This window comes from Suncus etruscus, chromosome 15, assembly GCF_024139225.1.
Source record: "Suncus etruscus isolate mSunEtr1 chromosome 15, mSunEtr1.pri.cur, whole genome shotgun sequence".
Classification (NCBI taxonomy): Eukaryota; Metazoa; Chordata; class Mammalia; order Eulipotyphla; family Soricidae; genus Suncus; species Suncus etruscus.
The window spans coordinates 92106480-92118330 of NC_064862.1; the positions used below are offsets into that span (position 1 = coordinate 92106480).

Below are 11851 nucleotides of genomic sequence, written 5' to 3' on the forward strand. Positions count from 1 at the left end.
GCTGTGCCAGTCCAAGGTCGCTAGGCAAGGAGGGAGTTAATGCCTATGGGCAGGTCAGTCCTGCCCCACCTGAACCCGGACCGAAGATGGGGTGACCCCCCCCTTGCACTGGGCCCCGAGCACTGAAGCAAACTTGTTTCCCTTTCTGCAAAGTGGGGCAGGTGTGGGCGAGAGGGTGGGAAGTGTGGGACCGGGAGGCCCCAGATGCCGGGACCGGTGGGATGGGGCCCAGGTCAGGCTCTGGGGGGCTTCTGTGTGGCCCCAAGAGGGTCAGGGGGCCCCAGCACCCCAGTGGTCAGGACAAATCAAAGGACTGAACACCTGGGAGCTGATTCCGTGGGGAAGCCCAGGCTGAAAGCGAGACAGAGCAGGGAAGGAGGGACGCAGGTTATGTATGGGCTTCCCCAGGGGCAGAGGTCAGGGTGCTGTGTTACGGGGTTCAGGCCAGCCACTTGGGCCCTGAGGGTGCCTCAGTCTTGCAGTTGTTGGCTGGCTAGGCTAGGCCACATAGAAGTAACCTCAAAGTACCTGGGGTCAACTAAGAGCTGGGGTCCCGGCCCTGCTGGTGGGGTAACCCTGGACAAGTGTCAGAGCTAGGCTGTCTCCCTTGTCCCTACACCCAGAGGCTGGACAGGGTCACCCACAGCAAACTCAGCTCTGGGGACAAGAGCCTGGAGTTCTGCAGGACCCGCCAGAAACAGAGTCAGGACAGAGCGGGTACATGCTGTTTTGGAGGGCAACGGGCTCTTTTTGGCCATGGAACTTGGAGGCCAGGCCAGGTGGTGTCGGGCCTTGAAGTGGTTGGGCCACATGTCACTTGGCTGGACCGGGCTTTGCCACTGGCCCTGAGCCACGACACCGGGCCACCTCCCACCTTGCAGGGGTGCTCCAAGGTTCAGGCTCGGGGTCCTCACCCAGGTCCCAGGCACCTCCAGGCGCAGGGGGTGCAGGGCCACCGCCGGACAGACAGAGACACACAGCTCAGAACTGTCGGAGGTTTCATCTAGCTTCATTCCCGACGTACCATACAAAACCGCCCGCAGCAGGGAGCAGGCCAGGGGCGCCGCCTAGCCTTAGAAAACCGGGTGCCAGTCCCAAAGGAGTCACGAGGGGGTGGCTTTCCGTGGAAGGCCCTGCGGTCGCTCTGGTCCCCGGGCCAGTGGCCTTCCGCCCCTCCGGGGGTTATTTTTAATCCTCGGCCTCCCAGCGGGACTGCTTGGGTGCCGACGACGAGTGGGGCCCCGGGTTTCACTTCAGCATCTTCTGGGGAAGTTGGGGTCGCGGGGCCCGGCCCCCGAGCGTCACCCGGGCTTTCCTGGAAGCGGCCAGAAAGAGCTGGTTCCTTCCTACCTGGCACCCTGGGCCCTCGCCCGCAACACCCCGTTATCTATGGCTTAAAGTAGGGGCGCCCGTCTGGGGCCGCTGTAAACATGGGGGGTTAGCCAGTGTAGGGGGGCTTGGAACCTGCAGCGGGCAGAGCTCAGGATGTGGGGGTGTCCAGGGCACTGTGGGGAGACAGGGGCCAGGAGGGCAGGGGATCCATCAACAGAGACACAGAGGAGGAGGAGGAGAGAAGGGGAGACAGAGAGAGATGGGGGACAGACAGGAAGGGTGCAGGGACAGAGGGACCAGACAGGGGCGTGGCCTCCAGCGGGGGCGTGGCCTCCACCAGATGGAGGCGGGGTTTCTTGTGGGCGAAGTCCCATCCACGAGGCAGAAACTGTGGAGTGGTGCCTGCCTTGACCCAGTGGGCGTGGCCTGTCAGGCAGGGTGGAGCCTCATCCGGATGAGGTGGGCCTATTGGGTGGCACCTGGCCCAGTGGGCGGAGCCTCCGCTGGAAGGAGGCGTGGCATCGTCCGAGTTCCAGAGGAGTGTCCTCGAGTGGGCGTGGCACCTGAAGGTGGAGCCTTATCCGGACAGGGCGTGGCCTTGAGTGAGTGGGGTGGCGCCCTGGCTCAGTGGGTGGGCCTGGTCCAGATGGGGCGGAGCTTCCAGTGGGCGTGGTCTCCGTGGGATGGATGCAGCCTGGGCCCAGTGGGCGTTGCCTCACCAGGAGGAGGCAGGCCTATTGGGTGGTGCCTTGGCTCGGTGGGTGGAGTCTCAGCCAATCACAGGCCAGGCCCTCCGGTGGGCGTGGCTTGTGCCGAGGGGCGTGGCCGGCGTAGTGCCCGGCTCAGCGCCTTCGGGCGGCGGTGGTCCAGGGCCGGGCGCCCGGACAGGGTGCGCCAGGGTGACGGCGAGCGCGTCGTTGTGCTGCACGAGCGAGGCGTGCTGGTAGTGCAGCACCAGCTCCTTGAGCGACGCGTACAGGTTGTAGGGCTCGGCGAAGCCCAGGCCGGTGGCCGTGCGGTAGATGACGCAGTGCTTGGTGTCGCCGTCCACCCTGCAGCCAGACCGCGGGCGAGGGTCACGGGCGGCCAGGGGCGCCCCACTCCCACCCCGAGCCCCCATTCCCCCGGCCGCGCACTCACACCACCGAGCAGGCGTAGCAGCCGCGCTGGCTGCTCTCGCGGATGAGGAAGGTGCCGTGCCGCTTGCCGCTGAGCATCTCCTCGGCCTGGGTGCGGTTGATCTTGCCCACGTACCACGTCCGCTCCTCGTGGTGCGGCAGGTCCTCCTCGTCCTCCATCAGGGCGTACTGGCTGCGGGGCGAGGCGAGGGGCATCACGCGGCGGCCACCTCCTCCGCGATCTGCAAACCCCCCCCCCCCCAAGAGCCCGCGCCTCCTCTGGGAAGGCCCCCTGCCCCACCCGGCACGGGCAGGCAGACTCACTCCTCCGCCTCGTTCTTGATCCCGAGCCACTCGTTGATCTTCTTCTGCCGGGCGCCTTTCTGGGTGAGCCACCTGTGCGGGGAGAGAAGGGAGAAGTGGGCCGGGGTGCTGTGTTTTGGGCTCCACACCCCCGGCCGCCCCCCGGGCCGGCCGAGACGGGGCCTCCCTGACCCGGCGATGGGCAGCGGAAGGAGGAACCGGGCAGGGCGAGGAACGGAACGGGGCGCTGGCTGGGGGCCCCCGCGGTGCCCACGTACACGAGGTACTGGTCCCGGATCTTGCGCAGCTGCATGAGGTCGGGCTTGAGGCTGTTCATGCGCTTGTCGATCTCGCGGTTGTCCGACGCCTGCGCCCGCAGCTCCTGCTCCAGCTTGGTGCGGCTCTCGTGGATCTCGGCGATGCGCGACTTGAGCCGCTCCGAGTTGAGCAAGATTCTGCGGGGCGAGTGGAGGGGCTCAGGGGTCCTGGAGGCCCTGGCCCCCCGCGAGGCCAGCGAACCCTTGTGCACCCCTCAAAGCCCAGCTCGGTCAGGGCGGCGGGGCCGAATCACCTCTGCATCTCCTTCTCGTTGCCCTCACGCCGGAAGCGCTCCAGGTACTCCTTGCTGCACTTCTCCTGCGTCTGGCCCTGCTCCTCGAAGATCTTGATGGTCTCGTTGAAGGCCTCGATGGCCGTGCGCTTCATCTGCAGCTCCTGGGGCAGGGGTTAGCCTTGGCACCGGGGGCCCCTCACCACCGAGGTTCCCATGCGTGCGGGGGGGTGGTGGTGCGGAAAGGCGGCTCCCAGCTCTGCCACGAGTGGTTTGCTCCTTCTGCTCCTATTCAGGCTTCAAGACCTTTACTCCCAAGCCCACTGCTTTATTATAGGGCTTTTGGGACCGCAGCTAATGGCCCTCAGGAGTTTCTCCTTGCTCTCCTGATGGTCTCGAGGGAGCCTATGGGGTGCTGGGGATCAAACCCGAGTCGGCCACGTGCAAGACAAATGCCCTCCCCACTGTGATCTCATTTCAGCCCGAACCCCCTTTTCTGATGTTTATTAGCAGGTCCATAAACTGTACCCCCTTGGGGGGCACAGGAGGGTAACGAACACCTTAACCTCTACACTGATGCTCCAGTCCTCTTCCTTTCTGTTTTGGGGCTATGCCTGAAAAGGTTTGGAGGTGCCGAGGGGCCCAGCAGAGCTGGGAATGCGTGTGGGCTTCCCTCTCCTCTCCTGGGCACCCCATCTGAGAGGCGAGTGAACCCCGGTTCCCTCACCTGAGAGGTGCGCGTGTACTCCTCATACAGCTGGTCATATTCGCGGCTTTTGTCCTGGTACTGCTGGTGATACACTTTCAGCTGGGCGCCCACCGCCTCCACGCTGTCCTCCTTGACGATCTGGTCCTGGGGAGCAAGATCGCCGCCGAGGAGGGTCAGCAGCGAGCCCACACCCCGGGTGGCCCTTCCTGCCCACTCACCCGCCTGCTCACACCTGCTGGTACTTGGACACGGGGTAGAGCAGCCGCGTGTCGAGCTTGGCGTTGTACTGGGCTAGCGACTCGTGGCGGTAGTGGGTGATGAGGTCCACAACCGAGCAGAAAGTCAGCGGCTCTGAGAAGCCGTAGTGGCCGTCGCGGTGGAAGACTTTGATCAGCTTGTTGTTCCCGCCCTTCCTGGGGTCCGGACAGGAGTGTCGGCAGCAGGCGCGACCCCTGCTCCTTCCCTCCCTCCCGGGTGTCCCTAGTCCTTGACCGTGTCCCTCCCGGTCTACTGGGCCCACCTGAGCGTCAGCGTGTATTCCCCCTGGATCTTGCTGGAAGCGTCTCGCACCAGGAAGGTGCCATCTGGCGTATCCCGGAGTTTCTCGTTCACCTCCTCCCTGGGTGGGGGACACGAGAATCGGGGTGCTGCCTGCTGGGAGGGAGACAACGGGGTCCTTCGGCATCCCCCCAGGGCCTGGCGTCCTACCTGGAGATGTCTCCCCAGTACCACTCAGCGTCCTGCAGGGAGGCCGGGCTCCCTCCATTGGCGAGGCCAGTGGGGGCCGCTTTGACCTTGGGGGGCTTGGGCGGCAGTGCTGGGGGTGGAACAAAGGGACCGTGAGCACTGGGCTGTGAGCAAAGACCACAGGCCATCGGCTGCACCTGCCCAGCCTTCCACAGACCCAGTGGGGTGCTCAGGGGTCACCTGGGGGGGCCATTTCTTGCTCCTCCAGCTGTTCTTGCAGCAGCTTCTCTAGCAGCAGGACGGGGAAGGCGGGGCCAGGCTCTGTCCTGGGGGATGAAGAACAGGCATCTAAGACTAAGAAGCAGCCTTAGGCCTGGTGTGACCAAAAACAAACAAACAAACAAGCAAACAAAGGAACAAAGCAAAATGTCTTTTCTGCTTGATCAGGCAGGAAGGGCCACAGGGCTTGAGCAAGGCCCCGCCCCCGCAGGCATGAACCCGCCCCAAACCCCGCCCACCTCATTATAAGCACAGGCCCCACCCCTGCAGAAGCCACGCCCCGTCTGACGGAGGCCACGCCCCTCGATAAACCACACCTTCCTGGCAAGAGCGAGGCCTGCGTCCTGGTGGAAAGCACATCCCATACACCCCCACTCCTTATAAGGACAAACCACGGCCCAGCAGAGGCCACGCCCCTTCCTGAACAGAGGCCACATCCCTTCAATATACCACACATTCTTGGCAAGAGAAAGCCACGCCCTACGTCCTTATAAGGACGAGCACTCCCCCCCCCCCCCGGGAGAGGCCACGCCCTCTCTGATAAACCACACCTTGCGAAAGCAAACCCCGCCTCTTGGTGGCCACCACGCCCTCCGGGGCCCCACGCCTTGGCCCCTGATAAGCCCCGCCCCTTGGTGGAAATCATGCCCTCCCTAAGGGAGCCCCATTCCCTTGTAAGGATAAGCCCACCCGGGCAAGACCACGCCCTCCGATGAAGCCCCACCCACAAAAGACCACGCCCTCGTCGAGAGAGCCTTATACTCCCGCCCACCGGAGACCACGCCCCGCCAAACGGCTCGCTCACCCGTCGGGCGCGCCCCCTGGCGGCGGGGCGGGCGGCAGCAGCAGCGGCCCGAAGGCGGCGGCCAGGGCGCGGGCGCAGGTGGCGGGGCCGGGCGCGCGGCGGGCCAGGCGGCCCAGGTGCTGCAGCAGGAAGCGCAGCGTGAGCGCGCGGTGCAGGGGCAGCGTCGGGGGCTCCAGCGCGGGCGCCACGGGCCCGGCGGCCTCTGCGACAGACGGGGCGGGCGGGGTGAGCGGGCGGGCGGGGGTCCCGCGAGCCCGGGGGGGACCCCGCTCCTCGGCCCCGCGCCCGGCTCACCCCGCAGCGCCCGGTGCGCCTCGGCCGCGGCCTCGGGGGTCAGCAGGGGCGCGGGCAGCGCCAGCAGGAAGGCCCGGACGCCGTCGGCCAGCGCCGCCGCGTCCCAGCGCTCCACGTCGCCCAGGGTCCAGTCTGCGGGGACAGGCGCGCGTGGGCGTGGGCAGGGCACCGGGGACCCCGCTTGCCACCGGCCTGGGCCCCGCGCGCCCGCCCTCACCTGTGCGCGGGGCCGGGAGCTCCGGCCGGTACAGAGCCTCGGCGTCCAGCCCTGCGGGGAGAGGGAGATGGAGGGGGCAGAGGTGGGAAAGGCCGGGGGTAACGGGCGCCGCGGGGGCACGGATTCGGGGGACCCCAGGCTGACCTGTGCGCTCCACCAGCTCCGTCAGCTTCACCAGGATGGGGGGAGCCACCTCGGGCGGGTAGAACTGCTCATGGAGGTCGGGGAGCGTGAGGCCTGGGGTGGGGGTACGGGGAACAGGGCGTCAGATGGGGTGTCAGGACAGGACGAAGCCCTCCGGTGCCTCTCCTGAGCCCAGCGGCCAGCTGGGAGGGGACGGCGACTGGGTCCTGGGGCTGTGCATTTCTGGGGTAGGGTCTGAGAGGAGGGGTAGCAGGGCTGCGAAAGGACGGTGGACACCAGGGTGCCACGAAAAGGAGGCTCCCCGGGAACCCCAAGATACCCCATGATGGAGAGGCCAGACCACGTCCCTCGCCTGCCCTCACCCTCCACCCCAGCCCTTTGCCAGCAGCAGGGAGGCCTTGGCACAGCCTTGGTACCACCAGGTCGTGCTGGGCTGGGGTCCCGGGTCCCACACACCCAGCATGAGCTCCTGAGCCACCATTCCAGTCCTCTTCCCCACTGGGATCCCCTCTGTGCCTCCCTACCCTCAGCAGAGCCCAGGCAGGAGGAGGGCAGGACGCAGAGGCCAGTGAGGCCCCAGACTGGGGGGAAAAGATGGGATGACTCGGCTCATACAGCATTTCTGGGAGGGCAAGACCCTGGGGACCCTGCCCGGGTCCCCAAGGGGCAGGAAAGCAGCATCCAGCCTGCTCTCCACCTCCCCCAGGGCAGGTGGGGAAACTGAGGCAAGCAGTGGTGGGGGCGGGGCTGAGCGGCTGTTACCAGGGGCAGCGGCAGAGCCTGGCTGCCCGCCCAGACGGGCTTCCAGCTGGCACGCACAGACACGCGGTGGGCCGGGACGCGGGCACTGTGCGGGCAGGAGGAGCTGCCTTGGGGCGCAGAGAGGCGGTGGGGGGAAGGTCTCCTGGCCTGAACGGTGACCCTGGCTGGGGCCAGCCTGCCCCTCAACTGTGACACCCCCAGGAAGCCAGCCAGAGGTGGCCCCACACTCTCATAACCGACTAGGGTCTCTAGGCCTATCCGGGAATGGGAATGAGACGGGAAAACAAAGGGGTTTGGCAGAGCTGAAGGGAACGGAGTCCCCCCACTGCCCTCCCCTACATCCGCACCCCTGGCCCGAGCCCCACGGCCTGCACCCCTTTCTCACCCTGCCTCGTGACCTCATCCATCCCTCTTGTCACTTCTGGAAGCAGAGCCCCAGAGGGTCAGGCCGGGCCAGCCTGCACTTGTCCCAAGAGGCAATGGCTTCGTCCTCTGCTGCTCCAGGGGGACTGACTGGGTGTTCCCCATGGGGGGGAACAGCAGCAGAGGGCAAAGCCCGGTTTAGGGGACCCCCGGCCATTCCACCAACTCTGTCTCTCCCACTCCCCAAGGCTCACCTGTCTCCGAGGCTCCATCCCTTGGCCTTGCTGGCAGGGGCCGGGGTCCACGGGGTCCCAAAAACTCCACGTAGGTGCCAGGGAAGTCTCCCCGCTGTCGCGTGCGCTCGTTGAGGCCGGGGACCCAGCCCAGGCTATGTGGGCAGCGCTCAGCGCCTTCGGCCACCCCCAGGGCCTGCAGAGCCGCCCGGCTCACCACCAGAACGTCCCCGGGCACCAGTTCCAGGTCCTCGGGGCGCTCGCGGCGGAAAGGGTACAGGGCCCTGTACTGGAAACCCTCGGGGCCCGCCATGGCTGGGCTGGGGTGCGGCCCCCCGACAGACGGATAGATGTTAGTACAGGTGGACAGTCAGGCAGCTCTGCTGGGCCCCGGCCGCCCCATCAGCAGGGCCAGGGGGAGCCGGGAAGGTCTCAGTGTCCACAGCAACTGTGGTGGGTGGGTGGAACCTCCAGGCAGATCACACCTCGGACCCCCACATTCCTGGGGGCGCAGGGCGAGGGGCTCCCCACGCTGCGTTCATGGACGGGCCGGAGGTCAGCTCGGTGGGCCGCTGTATCTTCCCGCGTGGGCAGGGCCAGTGTCGGCTCACGGCCTGCTGCGGGGGATCCCCGGAACCCAAGGCCGCTGGCTCTGCCCGCTGCACCCCGGGAAGAGGGAGGTGCAGGTGGCCTTCAGCATGCTGGGGCCGGTGCCCACCTGCAGGAGGGCCGGGAGGCATTAGGGTGGGTGTCCCAGGGTCAGTCCCTTCGAGGGCCTGTCCCTCAGTGTCTGTCCCCAGACTTCCCCGGGCACACCAGGAGTGGGGGACAGTGGCTGCTTTGGAAAACTGGACCCCAAATCCAACATCCAACGTGCAAGGTGTCCAGGGATGCAGAGGGCAGAGGTGATGGGTTCTGGGGAGTGGGGGGTCAGGATGGGGCTTTGGGCACATGCGGGGACATGGAGAGGCCGCAGTGCAGCCCGAAGGAGCCTGACAGAGCCTGGGTCTCATCTTGGGGGGACCCCAACCCAGCTGCGTGCCAAATCGTTGCACAGGGGCCCCAGTGGGTGCAGGCCTTGGCTTTTTTGGGGGTTGCCTGGGACCTTGTCTGTATTTGCAGCGGCCAGTCTGGGCTCCTGCGCCAAGAGACCCGAGTTGGCCGAGCTCCCGTGGTGTGTGTGTGTGTGTGTTGGGGGGGGACCCCAGCTTTACAGGTGGGGAAACTGAGGCCCGGCGCGGCCCTGGAGGCGGCGGGCACGCGTCTGCACACACCCAGGTGCGGGCGCCCCGAATCTCCCGGCGGCTGGACGCTGGGCCTGCGCGCTGGGCCTGCGTGGCCGGAAGTGGGGCGACCCCCCCGACCCCCCGCAAAGCCCCGCACCAGGCGCAGGGGACCCCTCGGCGCCTCCCACTCGATCGGGGCCTGGAGACGGGGTCCAGGGCCCGGGACGACCACCCCGGTTTCCCCTCACGGCTGCCCGGGGCTCCCTGGGGCGCCCCTTGCTGCGGCGCCGCTCCCCCCGCGTCCGCGATCCCGCGGGGCCTCCAGCCTCCTCCGCGCGGGGCCCCCGCAGCCATCGCCCCCGGCCCGGGCACCCGTGCACCCGAGCACCCCGGCCCGCCGACCCATATCACCTGCTCGCCACCGCGGCCACCACCCCCGTCACGCCGCGGCCACCGTCACGCCGACACCAGCGCGACCTGCGGTTCCCCGCGGCTCCCCGCGGCCGCCGCGCAGTCCCGCAGCCGTGGGCCCCGCAGCTCCGATCGGCCGGTCCCGCCCCTCCGGAAACAGCCGAGCGCGTTCGGGGTGGGCGGGGCCTGGGCGGAGGGGCGGGGCCTGGAGCCGAGACCTAGCGGAGATGGGCGAACGCGCTCGGGAGGGGCGGGGCCTGCGCGGAGGGGCGGGGCAGGAGACCCTGAGACTTTTCGGATAGGTCAGCGCGCTACGAAGGGGCGGGATCTCGTCTCGGGGGCGAGGCCTGAAGACGCCTGCGGCCTTCCGGAGAGGAGCGGGCTCTCGGGGGAGGCGGGTCCTGCGTGGCGGGGCGGATCCTGCGGGCTTCCGTAGAAAGGCCAGCGCGCTCGGGATGGGCGGGGCCTGCGGCGGCCGAGGCCTTCCGGAAAAAGCCGAAAGGTGCTCTCGCGAAAGCCGAAGGTCTCGGCCGTCCCCCGGGGGGGCGGGGGCGGGGCCTAGCGGCGACGGAAAGAGCCGAGAGCCTTCGGGCAGGCTCGGAGCCGCCCGAGCGATTCCGGAAAAGGCCGAATGGATGGACCCCGCATTGACTGGCCCAACCTGGGGATGGATTCTGGCTCTGGGAGGGCTCGGGGTTCCAGTCTCCCCTCATCGCCCCACAAGCAGCGGCGTCCCAATAAAATTTTATTTAAAATGTTTTCTTTAGGGGCTAGAGTGGCGGCACAGCAGGAGGGCGTTTGCCTTGCATGCGGCTGACCCAGGATGAACGTGGGTTCGATCCACAGCATCCCATGTGGTCCCCTGAGCCTGCCAGGAGAGATTTCTGAGCACAGAGCCAGGAGGAACCCCTGAACGCCGCCGGATGTGGCCCAAAAAGCCAAATAAAAAAGGCCAGGGGTGGCCAACAGGAATTTGACCCTCACTCAAAATGGCAAAATGCAATATGTGTTTGATATATTATTGTTAAAAGAACATGCTTTTGTGTGTTTGTTTTGGCAGGTCACTGCGTGGTGTGGCTCTGACTCTCACAGTTTAAAATTTTGGCTCTTTGTGTCTAACTTGTTCGCCACCCCTGTAATAGCCTAAATAAAATTAAAATTTTAGGCCACACCCGAGAGTCCTTGGGGTTTACTCCTGGCACTGTGCTCAGGAATCATTCCTGGCAGTCCTCAGGGGACCATAGGGTGCTAAGGATGGAATCTGGGTGCAAGGCCAGCCCCCTTCCCCCAGCTGTCTTTCTCCAGTGCCCCAAATGAGGTCAAAAGGACTGGGGCTGGGAGACAGTTTGGGGGCATGAGCTGGCCTTGCGGAGACATTGCACCCAGTTGAGTCCCCATATCTCTACATGGTCCCCAGAGCAATATCACGGAGGCAGGGAAAGCAGGAGTGACCCCAAAACTGAAAACGAAAGAAATAAAGAGCAGCGCCTATGACGGGGAGCACAGAGTGCTCCCTGGTGAACTCCTATGTTACCTTCAGAATCCACTTCAAGGCTGTGTCATGTTCTCATCCAAAAACTTTCTATTCCTTCCTTCCTATGTCCGTGTGTGTGTGTGTGTGTGTGTGTGTGTGTGTGGCCTCATCCAGCAATGCTCAAAATTAACTCCTGGACCTGCGCTCAGCAATCACTTGTGGTGGTGCTCAGGGAACCCTATGGGATGCCAAGGATTGGACCCAGGTTAACGCCGCAAGACAACTGTCCTTCCTTATTGGCCCCTCACAAACCCAGACGGGGAACCTCCTCTTTGTCAAGTGAGATTTTATTCATGGTCAGTCAGTCCACAGCAGGAGGCGGGAGGAAGCCATGCAGGGGGGCTTGTCTCCCTGCCCCCTCCGCTGCCAGACAGGGCTGGGTGGGCATTCCCAGTTGGGGATATAGGCCTCTGCCACAGCAGGGGAGCAGGCTGGGTGTCCCCAACCTCCTGGGACAGTCCTCAGCAGGGCCTGGCCAGGAAAGGGCTGGCCACGCCTCTGCCTGCCGTGTGGCCTCCACACACTGCCCGTGAGACGGGGATGTCTTTCTCCTGCCTTTCCAGGAGGGCCAGGCATGGGGCAGAAAGCCGAGACAAAAAGCGCTTGGCACACACAAGTGAGTGTTTCAAAAAACAGGCCTTGTGATGATCTGTAAACACGAGGAAACTGAGGCACATATGTGGGGGGGACATGAACACCAAAGACCAACTCCAGGTCTTTCCCACATGGGTTTTCGCCCTTTTTTTGGGGGGGGGGCACTCCCAGCTATGTGCTCAGAAATCGCTCCTGGCTCGGGGGATCATAAAGGATGTCAGGCGATTGAACTGTGGTCCATTTTAGGTCAGCGCATGCAAGGCAAATGCCCTACTGCTTGCGCCACCGCT

At 65.6% G+C, this 11851-nt stretch overlaps 1 protein-coding gene across 1 annotated transcript; it reads right to left on the reverse strand.

Moving 5' to 3' along the window:
- Positions 1-1480: 1480 nt before the first annotated feature.
- PIK3R2 (phosphoinositide-3-kinase regulatory subunit 2) lies at positions 1481-9563 on the reverse strand. Its single transcript, XM_049788377.1, has 18 exons — positions 9434-9563; positions 7818-8514; positions 6439-6531; positions 6295-6345; positions 6078-6209; positions 5784-5985; positions 4940-5025; positions 4721-4829; positions 4533-4631; positions 4245-4425; positions 4031-4156; positions 3325-3467; positions 3032-3208; positions 2775-2846; positions 2473-2643; positions 2118-2384; positions 1605-1895; positions 1481-1505 (listed from the first exon to the last, which is right to left on the reverse strand). The coding sequence occupies exons 2-18, from the start codon at positions 8107-8109 to the stop codon at positions 1481-1483; spliced, it is 2517 nt and encodes an 838-aa protein (XP_049644334.1). The 5' UTR covers positions 8110-8514; positions 9434-9563.
- Between the last annotated feature and the right edge of the window lie 2288 nt (positions 9564-11851).

What these genes read in the sequence shown, in the direction of transcription:
- PIK3R2 (XM_049788377.1), bottom strand. Translation starts at nt 8,109, where the DNA reads ATGGCGGGCCCCGAGGGTTTCCAGTACAGGGCCCTGTACCCTTTCCGC. An exon ending in GGAGCTGGTGGAGCGCACAG is followed by an intron (nt 6,346 to 6,438) that starts GTCAGCCTGGGG and finishes CTCTCCCCGCAG; the next exon opens with GGCTGGACGCCGAGGCTCTG. An exon ending in CACGCCCACCGGAGGGCCTG is followed by an intron (nt 1,896 to 2,117) that starts GCCTGTGATTGG and finishes CTCCACCTTCAG; the next exon opens with GTGCCACGCCCACTCGAGGA.